Below are 14,490 nucleotides of genomic sequence, written 5' to 3' on the forward strand. Positions count from 1 at the left end.
AGGTGGTGTATGTGTATATGCATATCAATTGGATTAGTCTCCTTCCTTTCATTTTCTTGCTTTTCCTAAGGATGAGTTATTTACATGAAATTGCTATTTTGATACTGAGAGACAGTGGGACTCCTTCAGTTCGGACCAGTCTTCTGCTTAAGCACCTACTATGGGCTAGGCAATGTTCTAAAAACAGAAACGAACGTGACAAAGGTATTCTGGCCCTCATGGAGCTCACAGTGAAGCTGGAATAGACCCTAAATAAATGACCACAGGGATATAGTCTCTATGGATTCTACAGTCATGTCAGTGACAAAATGTTATGAAGGAAAAGAACAAAGTGCTATGAGAGGATGTAAAAGAGGGCTTCATCTGGGGAGGGCAAGGATCAGTGAGGTCCTCAGTGACAGGTCAACTGACTTCAAAGGGAGAATGGAGTTGGCCACATGAAAGTGAGGAGTAGATGTTACAGGTTGAGGGGACGACCTACCCCAGGGCTCTTGTTAGATTACTTGTAGACAAGCTGAAGAAAAGAGAGTAAAGGAATTACCATTTATGCAACATCACATTGAGCAGGTTACTGATGTTAGGACACTGTCTAATAACCTGAGGTTCAGGATAATTTATTAATTCCTTAAGTCAATCTGTGGCAGGTATTGGGGATGCAGAGATGCATATGGTTGATGATCGAGGAGAACTCTTACGTATAAAGAATAAAGAAACTCACAAACAAACAAAAAACCCCACGATACAATATTTGCTATTCAAAAACACTGAAATATTTAGAAGATCCTTAGGAGAATATCAAAATGGAAACCACAAATTCTTCTGGGAGTGCCAAGGAAGACTTCCTGAGGGAAGCATTGTTTGAGCTGAGTTCTAAAGGATGAATAAGCTTCCTCCTATAGGCAGAAAGTGGTGAGGCCCTTCCAGGTGGAGGCCCTACCAAATGCAAAGGTGTGGACCCAGGAAAGAACACTCCCAATTAGGGAACTAATAAGCTCTTGATTGCAAGGGTGCAAAGGACCCGTGAAGTTAAAGTAGTCATCAGGAGTCAGTCAGATGAGACAGAACTGAATATGCCATGTTTCACAATTTTTATTTCCCATCTAGGAAATAGGGAACCAGTTAAGGATTTAAGGTAAGGAAGCCTTACCTTAAATTTGTGTTTTCTAAACAGCCCAAAGGCTGTTGGTGCTCTGAAGGAGTAACTGGAAGGGGACTGATCTTGGAGAAAGGTTGAACTTATACAGTGGGCCCCGGGGGGAAATGAGGGTCCTCTCTGCTAGCCAGAGAGTAGCATAGTTACTTCTCAGATAATGCGGAATTAAAGATAAGCAAAGTTTTTGCAACAGTATCACAAGGAAGAAACAACATAAGTAAATTTTATATATCTTTTATTTTTTCCAAAGAACAGAAGAAGTACCATAAACCAATAAGACATATGATGGAAAGTAATTTTAACATCGCAGGTGTGATGCATAGGTAATTCTTTATAACAAAACGGTCAAAACCTCAGCCTGCATATATTTCTTGAAAACCAAATGTGAATCTATATTTAAATGGCGCAAATACATTTTCAAAACTGCCAGAGTACAGGTCATGGTTACGTTTGCCTTTGTTGCTAAAAAATGCAAACAATGCATTTCTATAAAAACTGGAAGTAGGGAATTTAGCTATTTCCTAGCTTCTTCACTTATCCAAAGCATCTTTAGTGACTAGAATAATAGTACTCCTAGCAAAATGGTTAATATACATCACAAAATCAAAGTTTAACAAGTAAGTCATGACATTATGCCATACTAAGAAGACATCATATGTCTAAAGTTATAGGAAAAGAATGTATTAGTCCTTATAGAACTTAAACATTTAAAAATTCTAAATAAGGAAATATATTTTATACAGATAACTGCACGATACGCTCAGCTTTCTAAGGCAATACAACTCAGCATTCCAGGTCTAAGAGCAAGGAGTTCTCCTGACACATTCCCCAAGAAACAATACTAAAATATTTCCTATTTCATGAGGAGTAAAGATAGCAATGTATCTTCGCATACAGCATTCTAATGAAATACCATTCACACATGAAATCCCCAGCCTCCTCAGTAACAGTATCAGGAATATATTCTAAAATGACAAAAGTCACCTTGAACGATTAACAACCAGTGATTTTTGACTCACAGTTCAGTCAATTGCCAAAGGTTTCAATAGCACAGCAGGCAAAAGAACAGCAAATAAATAGCAGGGAATACTATCTGAAGTACTTCAGGACCGGGGCGTTAAGCTGGAAGGACAAAAGCAAATCTTCGCTCAGCCCTTCCCTCACAAGTAGGGAGTTCATGAAGAAGCCTAACTCACTGGAGAAAACCAGCCCTTGCTTTTGTCTTCACTGGGTCCTGAGACACACAGAAGACGGCTCGGGCAAGGAACTGGGCAATTTTTTCCAACGCGTGGTCCTTTCTCTTAATCAGCCTTTTTCCCACTGTTGAGAAAAGAATTATATCAGTTGAACCGAATTTCCACACTCTCTCTACTCCAACCTGTTTTGAAAACACAGAGCTTAAGCCCGGTGAAAAGCCAAGGGTGGACTCAAGGACTATGCTCACAACAAAATACATTTCAGCCATGATCTCTATGGAACCCTCTATGACAATTAGATTGGTGATAAAAAAGTTTCCCCAGGACTTTGCTGAACAGTCCCCCCCCTCCCCCGCCCCCTCTTCAAGGATCTTTTATCCCAAGCGTGGTCTCCAACGGGTAGGCAAAGCCAGCCGTTGCAGAGAATAAGGACCTTGAGAAGTCTACGCTCTCAAAAGAGATTACAAAGCACAAAGATCAAAGGGACAGTGTACCTGTCTAAGATTTTCTGGATGGCTTTCTTCATCACAGGGGTTTCTGGGTCCAGACAGACTTCCTTCTTGTTCTTCAGGGTGGCTCTGCAGACACACACACACACACACAAAAGGATGAGCCCGCGAGCCACGGGAGCTGAAGACTCGGGCTGAGGGACTTCTCTCCTGTCAAGGTCACAGTGGACACCGCGGCGCACGAGGACTTACATGACTTCCACCTTGGGACACTGTGGCCCGGCCCCGATCACCTGCATCTTAGCGATCATTTTGGGATGAATCCCCGGTGTGGTGGTTAAACACACGCAACGCAGCTCCCTCACTATGACCGCGACGGGACCGGCTGGGGCACAGAGACAGAGGGAGAGAGACACCGTTATAGGGCAGGTGGGAGGAGAACTCTCCCCGCGCCCGCCGGCCCGGGGCACCTCCCCGCTCCCGGGGCGGCCGCGGAGGCTGGGCGCGCCGCCCTGCCCGGGTGCGTGCCGCGTGCTCTCACCGCTGGCGAGCGGCCCCGGCGGCGTCAGCAGCAGCAGCAGCAGGAGCAGCGCGCACAGCGAGCCCGAAAGTCGGGGGGCGCGGGCGGCGCGGCTCGGCGGGACGCTCATGGCGGCCACGAGTGCGGCGAGGGGTGCGGGTTCCAGAGGCGGGAGAGGAGCCCGGATTTGAAGCTCCCTCGCACTGTGGCTTCCCCAGGTTCTCCGCATCCCTTTTATCGGCACGGGCCCCGTCCCCCCCTCCGCAGGAAGCTCAAGCCTTGGGATGCTTGGGAAACTCCCTGGAGGAGGGGAGCGGGGAGGGGGCTGGGTGGAGGGGGGCTGAGCAGAAGGAGTTGAGGAGGAGGGGGGCTGGGAGGAGCTCCCTGCACCGGTGGCGCGGTGGGTGGACTTGGTAGCCGCGCCCCGTGGAGGAGGGAGCTGCTGCTCCCGCCGGCGGTGGGGAGCGATCCTGCAGGGATTTCATCCCGTAGGCCAGCCAGGGCTAGCGCAGGCCAGCTTCTCCTGGGGACAGAACCCTTTGCGGGTTGTCCCTGGTTTCCGGCTGAAAAGGAAGACCGGAACCAAACTGACAGGTTTGACTTCAGACAAATTTCTGAACGTTCTTGCTTATTTATCATCATCACCACCATCACCACCACCATTCAGGAAATGTCAGCGGTGGTGGAAACTGCGCGGAACTGAAAGGCACTCCTCTCCTGCTTTCAGGCGGGTCATTCTAGGTTCTTCGAATCAACTTACGATCCTTTGGACTTCGGCTAGCTTCAGAGGCCAAGATACTTCGATGGAGGTGTCTCTACTCCAGCTTGACGTCAGTGGCAGGAAGGGACTCCCAAAGCAATTCTAACTGGAAATGCCACCCTTGTAGTTTGCAGCAAGCATATGCGCGTCCGGGTGGTCTTTAAAAATCTTCAAAAATCACTCAGCAAACTGGCCTGGAAGATAGTGACTTGTTTACCACTGTTCAGTACGCTAGTGAAGCCGAGGAGGTACGGTCTTTGGGGATGTGATGGGGTTGGGTGAGCGCAGACTTAAGCGGTGACAGAGAGCTGAGCCTCCTCCGTCCAGCTCCAGACTCTAGCCAGGTGTGTAACTGACCCAATTTGGCCAAGCTGTGGCAGGCTGCCAAGTCTGAGGGATTCTTCTGGGAGTTTGGTCTGGGCATTTGAATCAATTTGTTAGCAAGACAGCACCCACTCTGGCCTCACTCAACTTCACAGAAGGAAAGGGGGATCAAAGACATTGGCTTCTGGAATGATTTAGCTTCATGGTTAGTGGCTGCTTTAATGCACAGGCCTGCTTTAATCCAAGTGAGCTTGGAGCTGCGCCCTGAAGTTAAGGGGTGAAGTGCCTTCCTCACCCTCTCTCATAACTGTGGAAACAGAACACTCAAGTATTAATGGCCAGGCTTTTCACACGTCTACCTCGGTGCAAGGCATGAGTATGATAATGGAATGACACCTAGATTTTCTTTCACGGCAATCTAACTAGATCCTCTTCTGGATTGTTCTCGGTACCCTTGTCCTCACGGTAGGCCAGCAAAGGCAATGGGTAAACATGATGGCAGTTGGAAGCTACTACTTTCCTTGTCCCTCAAGACCCTGGGGAGTTGCATTGACTCCTCCATATACCTTCCTGGGCAGAACATCACCACCATTGGTGGGCAAGGGGGAAGTCTCATAAACCTTTAAACTTTTGGTCTGGAAGGAAACTTAAAAAATTCTCTAGTGGAGGGAGGCTGGGAGGCTTGGCCTCACTTTTTGGGGAAGCTAGATGGGAAGTTCGCTATCCTGCACCATCATGATGATTCCTGATACCATCAGCATCAGACCTGACTCAGCTGATACAACCCTTCATCCTTCTAGGGAGTGGTAATCTGGGAAAACAGCCTGCAGATTTTTTATATTGACTTTTTAGAGATTAGACTGCATATAAAGACCAAAGGTATACCTCACTGTTATGGAGAAAATAAAACTTCAAAAATGTGACTAAAAATCGTGGGCAATTAAATTCAACTTGACCGAAGCAGGGAAACCACAATATGATAAGACTCTGGGGGAAAAAAACCCACCATAATGACATAGGTTATTGAGGGGTGTGTGTATGTGTGTATTTAGGTTAGTTCCAAATGATCTATTTTAAATATAAATGAACATATGAGTTATTTTGGCATGAAATGGTGAGTTCGGAGAACGGTCATGAGACGTGATTTCCAGTTCCTCCTGACACTCTTATAGCTTTTCTTGCTTCACTTGGTTTGTACTCTGAATCAACTTGCCGTGGATTATTTGTGAAATATAAGGCAAGACAATTTTTTTTTGCAGCTGGCAAGCAGATAATAGAAAGTCCCCGCTAGAAGTGGGTTGTTGGGTTGCCCAGCCTAACCAGGAAACAGCGTGCAACTTAACCTGGGTTCTCACTGAAATCATGCTGGCCCTTTGCCCATGTGTAACTCTTGTCTAGGCATTGCTGGTGTGGACCTTCTGCAGAGACATGGGGATAAGCATGGGGATGATCCAAAGACTCCCTGCAGTTGGGAGTGAAAGCACCAAGTACCGTAGGAGGCAGAGTTCTTTAAAAGCGGTTGTTTCTTCTTTCTCATGGCCAAGCCATTTGCAGCAACATGGATGGAACTGCAGGGTATTATGCTAAGTGAAATAAATCAGTCAGAGAAAGATAGATATCAGATGGTTTCACTCATATGTGGATCTTGAGAAACTTAACAGAAGACCATGCGGGAGGGGAAGGGGAAAAAAAAAAGTTACAAACAGAGAGGGAGGGAGGCAAACCATAAGAGACTGTTAAATTTTTTTTTTTTTTTACATTTATTTTTGAGAGACAGAGAGAGAGACAGAGCACAAATGGGGCAGGGGCAGAGAGCGAATGAGACACAGAATCCGAAACAGGTTCCAGGCTCTGAGCTGTCAGCCCAGAGCCCAACGCGGGGCTCGAACTCACAAACCATGAGATCATGACCCAACTGAGCCACCCAGGTGCCCCAAGGAGACTCTTAAATACAGAGAACAAACTGAGGGTTGATGGGGGGCGGAGGACGGGGGGAAAGTGGGTGATGCGCATTGAGGAGGGCCCTTGTTGGGATGAGCAGTGGGTGTTGTATGGAAACCAACTTGACAGTAAATTATTTAAAAAAAAATAAAAGCAGTTGTTTCTTTATTCCCCTTTTAAAGGAAAGCCATTTGCCTTTCCGGCACTCTGTCTAGGTAGTGGAGAAAGGCAACATGATATTTTTGTCCCAAACTATAATAAAACAATCTGCAAAATGACATTGATATCTTGATAGCCTGAAAGATTTATTTGTTTGACAGAAGCAATAGATTTTTGGGGACACCTGGGTGGCTCAGTCAGTGAAGCGTCTGACTTTGGCTCAGGTCATGATCTCACAGTTTGGGAGAACTTGAACCCACAAACCGCAAGATCATGACCTGAGACGAAGTTGGACGCTGTTATCTATCTGTACGTCCTCTTTGGAAAACTGTCTATTTAGATCCTCTTTCCATTTTTTAAATTGGATTTTTTTGTTTGTTTTTGAACTGTATGAGGTCTTTATATATTCTGGATATTAATTCCTTATGTAACGGATAAGGAGTTGCAAAAATCTTCGTATGATTTGCAAAAATCTTTTCCTATGCAATAGGTTGATGATGATTTCTTTTGGTGTGCAGAAGCTCCTGGTTTTAACGTAATCCCATTTGTTTATTTTTTCTTTTCACAAAAAAATGTTAATGTTTTTCAGATTACAAACCATGTTCTACACAGTCACTAGCAAATACTCCATGGCTGTTCACATCTGGTTAACCACTTGTATTGCCCAACAACCATATTTTAATCTGTTGAAATCCTCAGTCTGTGTATTCCTAGACTTTGAAGCAACAATGATGTCAAAATCTGAGAGATTTCCAGGTTCACCAGCCTGAAACCATCACCTGCTTTCCAAATTCCTCTCTTCCTTCAAGACCTGTGTGAAGTCCCATCTTCTTTGAGAAAGGTTTATCCTGATAAAGCCAGTTAATATGTATTTTTTTTTCATCTTCAGCCTTTGAACATCTAATATACTTGTAATAACTATCTGATTAACAGAGTTTACTTTTTCCTTAATTTTGCTTTTGTGTCTTTCCAGTCAACTATAAATCAGGGACAATGGAAGTGTTGAATAACTACATTGTACACCTGACACCAATACATTGTATATTAACTAACTGGAATTTGTTTTTTTTTTTTTAAGTTTATTTATTTATTTTGAGAGAGAGAGATAGAGAGAGAGAGAGCTAGCGCACAAGCAGGGGAGGAGCAGAGGGAGACGGAGAGAGAGAGGGAGAGAGAGAGAGAGAGAGAGAGAGAGAATCTTAAGCAGACTCCATACTGGAGCCTGAAACAGTGCTCGATCCCGTGACCCTGGGATCATAATCTGAGACAAAATCAAGAGTCGCTGAACCTACTGAGCCACCCAGGTGCCCCTTAACTAACTTGAATTTAAATAAAAACTTAAAAAAAATAAGATCAGTGGTAATGTCTTACATCTTTCACCTAATCTCTGTAAGTTCCAGGTTCAGTAACAGTCTAAGAACATTTAATGACAGATGATGATAACCTTTTATTTTGCAGTGTTCTTTGAATTACAAATGGCTGTTAAAGTCAAGGAAAAAAGAATAGGGTGGTTTGCTGCCATTAGTCATTTGAACTCCTCAATTTTGAGTTAGCTTTGCCTGTGTTGGAAATTGTTTCTTGGTTATTATTAGGGACAATTCAGATGATATTTTCAGTCTTTGGAACTTGAACTAGTCAAAAGAATGTTCAGAAACCAGCAGGATATTCGATATTGAAAGAAAACAGTATCAACAGTACAGATACAACTACAGTATCAACCAAATTACATATTTTCTGGGACTTAGAGACTGTTGGAGATAAATGATAAGGGAAATTTCTGGTTAAGTTATACTGTATTGGATGTTCACAGTGGGACTATTATTCTAAATTGATCTCTTCCAACATAATCAAAGAGAGCTTTAATTGTATGATCATGCCTTAGGCCTTGTAAAATAGTTTTCTAAGTTTCTATTGTTCTTTATTTGTACTACTCTTTATATTACTTTTAAGAAATGCTATATGCCTTACAGTAGTTAAAGATGTAGACATATAATTGTCAGGTTAGGTGCATCAAGGATATCGGTATAAGAATTTCTCAATCACTAAGAGTTTAAGTAGAGGATAGAGTTACTTGCTTGCACGCAAAAAAAAAAAAAAAAAAAAAAAAAAAAGGAAGAAGCCAGCTACATCTCGGGTTAACTTTGCAATATCCATGCATTCTGTCTGCTTCCACACTGGCTTGGCAGTCCCATGAAGAAACAGTATTATGTAGGGAACGGCATTGCTTCAAAGTTGCCCCAATTGCACTGTGAAATGTCAGGAATGTTTTCCCTTCTATTGTCCATTACCTAATTTGTCTCGCTGCCCATTTCAGATGAAATCTGCTTGAGAAAGGAGTAAATCAAGGAACCTTAATTGAATACAAACTCAGCAGGACTCCAGAGAACCCTAAGGGAACATTTTCTTGAAATTTCCTGGTTGGATGGAGTAGCTAGTAATTTTTTGTTCCTCTGTGCAAAGGCTGCAAAATGTTTTGACAAGAGAAGATACAAAGATGAGGATTAAAAACATAAATGTTTCGAAAAGCCCTGGATTTCTCAGAAATAGGAAGCGTTCATTACTTTCTTCAGAAATTTGGTCTGGGCTCAGCAAAACAACAAAAGTCTTTTAGGGGTTTAGCTATTTTAAATAACTTTTTTGAGATGTCATTTATCTGATACTGACTGCGGAGTCCTTTATGAAAAATTAGGCTTCTAATGCTTGCATAATAATGGTCATTTACTATACTGTGTTTTGACTGTCATTTGCCTTCCTACCTTTTCTTTTTTAATTTAGGAGAAACCCATTTCTTCATGAACTCACAATATCTTTCATTCTCATTTAACATGTAGTAGAATCTCCTTGATTGCTGATTTAGTAGGAATAATTGTGATGTATTTGCATGTCTGTGGTTTATACACTCTGTAGATAATCAAAACCCTCTCTGTTGTCTTCCTTTGTCATCACTTGAATAGATGATGTCCATGAACTTAAAAGTCACACACACACACACACACACACACACACACACACACTGCCACCACCAATGGCAACAATACTCCAGTCTAAATGTTTGTGCTTCCCTCCCCAAATTCGTATATTGAAATTCCTAACATTGTAGGATTTTAATAGGAGGCTAGAGCTTTAGGAAGTAATTAAGTCATGCAGGCAGATCCCTCATGAATGAGATTAGTGTCCTTATAAGAGAGTCCCCACAGAGCTCCTGCACCCCTTCCTACCAAGTGAAGACACGAGTGAGGTGCCATCTATGAACCAGGAAGAAGGCTCTCACCACTGAACCTGCCAGCACCTTGATCTTGAACTTCCCAGTGTCCAGAATTGTGAGCAATAAATTTCTGTTGTTTATAAGATCAAGGGAAAAATAGGAACAGAGCATATCTTATAGTTGATTTCTTGCCACAAATTTTTTCGTAAATCTGATTATGAATTCTTAGTGCATAACTACTTTTATGCATTTGTGAAACATTGCCAAAAAGGAGGGAGTGGGGGTTAAGCAAAATGGGTGAAGGAAATGGGAGCTGTGGAATTCCAGTTGTGGAATGAATAAATCATGGGGATGAAAGGTACAGCACAGGGAATATAGTCAATGATATTGTAATAGCGTTATACGGTGACATATAGTAGCTACATTTGCGGTGAGCATAGCATAATGTATATAGTTGTCCAATCAATATGTTGTACACTTGAAACTAATATAATGTTGTATGCCAACTATACTTCAATTTAAAAACATTTGATTAATTAAAAATTTACCAAAAAAAAAAAGAAAGAAAAAGAAAACCCTTTCTCTTCTCCCTGGCCACAGTTAATGGGTCAGAATGGACACATAACTAAAACAAAATTGTTTTAAGAATTGAGAATTAGGAAATTGATCCCATTGACATAGAAGCGTTGCAATGCCAAAGCAAGTCACAAAATCCTAGAAATTCTGGCTATTGCTGAACTATGAGTACCTTATTAACAAGTTGAGATTTTATTTTATTTATTTTTTTTTTAATTTTTTTTAAACATTTATTTATTTTTGAGACAGAGCATGAACGGGGGAGGGGCAGAGAGAGAGGGAGACACAGAATCGGAAGCAGGCTCCAGGTTCCGAGCCATCAGCCCAGAGCCCGACGCGGGGCTCGAACTCACGGACCGCGAGATCGTGACCTGAGCCGAAGTCGGACGCTCAACCGACTGAGCCACCCAGGCGCCCCAACAAGTTGAGATTTTAAAGCATGGCTTCCTGTTGGAGAATAAATCGAGAAAACCACTTTACCAGAATGCTCTGCTTTGAATCATTTTGGTTTCCCAAAAATTCAATATTAGTAAATCAGATGGGAGGTCATTTTCTTTGGAACAGGATGTCCTTTTGGAAACAGTTTAATTTTCCCTGATTTAAATTTGAGAACCAGAATGATAAATGCTATGACCAAGGACTATGTCATAGAAAAGAGAAAAATAGTATCTCTAATGTACTTGAAGAAGACCAACACTGATTTCTTTGATAATGTCATTATGTGAAAGTTAGTTTTTTGTAATAAATGAAAGTTATGAAAGTTGCATATGAAGTATACCCAATTAGCTTTCTATGATGGTTTGAAAATAAAATCATAATGTAAATTGGGGCAGTACAATTGGTGAAGGGAAAACTTGGCAAGCTGAGCTTTAGTAACATTAAAATGTTCTGTTCTGTAAAGACACTACCAAGAAAATGAAAAGTTGAGCCACAGACTGGGATTAAATACTTGTAAAAGACATGTCTGATAAACGACTGTTGTCCAAAATAGGCAAAGAATGCTTAAAACTCAACAATAAGAAAACAAATGATGTGATTGAAAAATCGCACAAATACCTTAATAGGCGCCACACTCAAAATATACATACAGATGGCAAATGAGCATATGAAAAGATGGTCCACATCATATATCATCAGGGAAATGCAAATTAAAAAAACAATGAAATATCACCACACACCTATTTGAATGGTCAAATCCAGAATATCAGTAACCAACAGCTGGTGAAGTCGTGGAACAACAGAAACCCTTATACATTGCTGTTGAGAATGTAAAATGGCAGTTTCTTACAAAACTAAACAGTACTCTCCAGCAATCATGTTCCTTGGTATCTACCCAAAGGAGGTGAAAACTGTGTCTGCATTTAAATCTGCAAACGGGTATTTATAGGAGCTTTATTCATAATTGCCAAAAGTTGGAAACAAGCACGATGTCCTTCATTAGATTAACAGATAAACAAACTGTGGTACATTCAGACAGTGGAGTGTTATTCAGGGCTGAGAAGAAAAGACATGGAGAAAGCTTAAATGAGTATTAATGAGTGAAAGAAGCCAATGTGAAAAGCCATATGATTCCCACTATATGACATTCTAGAAAAGGCCAAACTGTGGAGACAGTAAAAGGATCAATGGTTGCCAGGGGGTTAGGTGTTAGAGAGAAGGAGCACAGAGGATATTTAGAGCAGTGAAACTACTCCGTGTGATACTGTAATGGTTGATACCTGCCATTATATATTTGTGCAAATCCATAGAATATACAACACCAAGAGTAAACACTAATGTTAACTCTAGACTCCAGATGTAGGTCATCAGTTGTAACAAATGCACCACTCTGATGGGGGAGGGTATTGAAAACAGAGGTGGCTAAGCACATGTCAAGGAAGGGAATACATAGGCAATCTCTGTACCTTCTTCTTAATTTTGCTGTGAACCTAAAACTCCTCTAAAAAAATAAAGCCTATTTTAAAAATTTAAAAATTAAATTCTGAAAAGAAAAAAGACATTTCTTCAGTCATTAATTATTGCCTTATTTGGATTCTATCTATTTTCTATGCCACTAACTTTATGTGTAATCTTAAAAAATGTATCACTTCTTTAAATGAAACTACCCATACCTTTTCTTTTTTTCACAAGGCTATATTGAAAGGAACAAACAGGATAGCTATGATAACTTTTGAAAATATTTTCTTAATTTTTATGTTTTCAACTGAGATAAAATTTGCACAGTGAAATGCATACACCTTGAGTATAAATGTATAGATCGATGAATTTTGAAAAATGAAAACAATTACTTAAAATATAGAATGCTTTCATTGTCTCAGACAACCTCTACTTTTCAATTCAATCTATCATTTCCAAAGAAAACTACTATTCTGATTTTAGTTTGGTCTACACCTGACTTTGCATAAATGGAACTATCCAATATGTATTCTTTTATGTTTGGTTCCTTTTGCTAAACTTTGTGAGATAAATCCATGTTACTGTGAATAATAGTAACATATTCCTTTTTATTAAGTTGAATATGCCTTGAATAATTGAAGTGAAGTATTCAATTATTCAACTATATGAAAATGTGTTTATCCATTCATTTGTGGATGGACATTTGGACCATTTCCAGTTTTTGGTTAACAATTTGGCTATTATGAATAAAGCAGCTAAAAACATTATAAAATATTTTTGTGTATTGTTGACTAAAGATAGCCATAAATCTGTTGCCTTTCTTCTCATTGAAATGTGGCATCTATTTTTTATACTCATCATGTGAACTGTGTCTCTGACTCATTTTGATCAATATACTTTGGCAGAAGAAATGCCGTGTAATTTACGAAAGTATATCTTCAGCTTTCACCTTGGTCTTTTGGTGGAATGCTCCTTCTTGGAACCCAATGGCTATGCCATGAGAGTCCTGAGCTGTGTGCAGAGACCATATGGAAGAGAACCCAGGCACACTACCTGATATATTCAGAGACCATATAGAAGACACCCAGGCACTCCAGCTGATATCCATTGATATCAGCTGAGCTCGCAGCTAAAAGCACAAATTGACAGTCATGTGAGAGATCATCTTGTACATGGCAGCCCAGCCAAGTTTCAGACGGCTGCAATTTTCATTTTCTTTTAAGTTTATTTATTTATTTTGAGAGAGAGAGGAGAGGGAGAGGAGCAGGGGGAGAGAGAGAGAGAGAGAGAGAGAGAGAGAGAGAATGAGCAGGGAAAGGGCAGAGAAAGAAGGAGAAAGAGAATCCCAAGCAGGCTCTGCACTGTCAGCACGGAGCCTGATGCAGGGCTCAATCCTCAAACCGTGAGATCATGACCTGAGCTGAAATTAAGACTGGGATGTTTATGGACTGAGCCACCCAGGCATCCCAAATTTTCATTTTCTTAAGAAAGTTTTTGAGGAGAAGTTTTAAATTCTGATGAAGTCCAATTTACCAAATTTTTCTTTTATGATTAATTTTTTTTGTGTCCCCTCTAAGAAATTACTGTCTACTCCAAGGTTGAAATAGGTTCTCTTGTGTTTAATTCTAGAAGCTTTGCACTTTTAGCTTTTATGTTTAGGTATATGGACTGTGACAAATTAAATTCTTATGACTCATTCAAAGTAGTGGGTGAGTTTCATTGCTTTATTTTTGTTTCCATATAGATATCCAGCTATTCCAGGAAAATTTTCTGAAATCTTTTTCTATTGAGTTTCATAGAAGCCATTATCAAAACTCAGTTCATGGTATACATGTGTGTCTATTTATGTACTTTATTTGGTTTCATGGACCTATTTGCCTATTCTCATGTCAATACCACAAGTGCTCATTAATGTGGCTTTGTAAGTGTTGAAATCAGATGGTGTGATTCCTCCAACTTTGTTCTTCCTTTTAAAAATTATATGGGCTGTGATAATTCCTTTGCTTATCTATATAAATGTTGTAAGGCATGTACCAATTTCTCAAGAAAAATGCTTGCTGGAATTTTTGTTTGATATTGCACTGAATATACACATCAATTTGGGGAGAATTTTCATTTCCACAATATTGCCTCTTCTAATCTATGAACACGGCATAAATAGCTTTCCATTTATTTAGACCTTTTTTGCGTATGCTCTGTTTTATAATTTACAGTGTAGATTTTTTATATCTTTTGTTAAATTTATTCTTGGGGCGCCTGGGTGGCGCAGTCGGTTAAGCGTCCGACTTCAGCCAGGTCACGATCTCACGGT

At 40.8% G+C, this 14,490-nt stretch overlaps 1 protein-coding gene across 1 annotated transcript; it reads right to left on the minus strand.

The window, feature by feature from the left end:
• Window positions 1-1,371: 1,371 nt before the first annotated feature.
• Window positions 1,372-3,665, minus strand: CXCL6 (C-X-C motif chemokine ligand 6). The gene is made up of 4 exons (XM_045473763.1): window positions 3,340-3,665; window positions 3,051-3,183; window positions 2,844-2,927; window positions 1,372-2,473 (listed from the first exon to the last, which is right to left on the minus strand). The coding sequence occupies exons 1-4, from the start codon at window positions 3,545-3,547 to the stop codon at window positions 2,455-2,457; spliced, it is 444 nt and encodes a 147-aa protein (XP_045329719.1). The 5' UTR covers window positions 3,548-3,665; the 3' UTR covers window positions 1,372-2,454.
• Between the last annotated feature and the right edge of the window lie 10,825 nt (window positions 3,666-14,490).

This window comes from Leopardus geoffroyi, chromosome B1 (genome assembly GCF_018350155.1).
Source record: "Leopardus geoffroyi isolate Oge1 chromosome B1, O.geoffroyi_Oge1_pat1.0, whole genome shotgun sequence".
Classification (NCBI taxonomy): Eukaryota; Metazoa; Chordata; class Mammalia; order Carnivora; family Felidae; genus Leopardus; species Leopardus geoffroyi.

Coding starts and splice junctions, on each gene's coding strand:
- CXCL6 (XM_045473763.1), bottom strand. CDS start 3,547: ATGCGGAGAACCTGGGGAAGCCACAGTGCGAGGGAGCTTCAAATCCGG. Junction 3,184..3,339: donor GCCGGGGCCGCTCGCCAGCG/GTGAGAGCACGC, acceptor TCTGTGCCCCAG/CCGGTCCCGTCGCGGTCATA. Junction 2,928..3,050: donor TGTCCCAAGGTGGAAGTCAT/GTAAGTCCTCGT, acceptor GTGTGTCTGCAG/AGCCACCCTGAAGAACAAGA.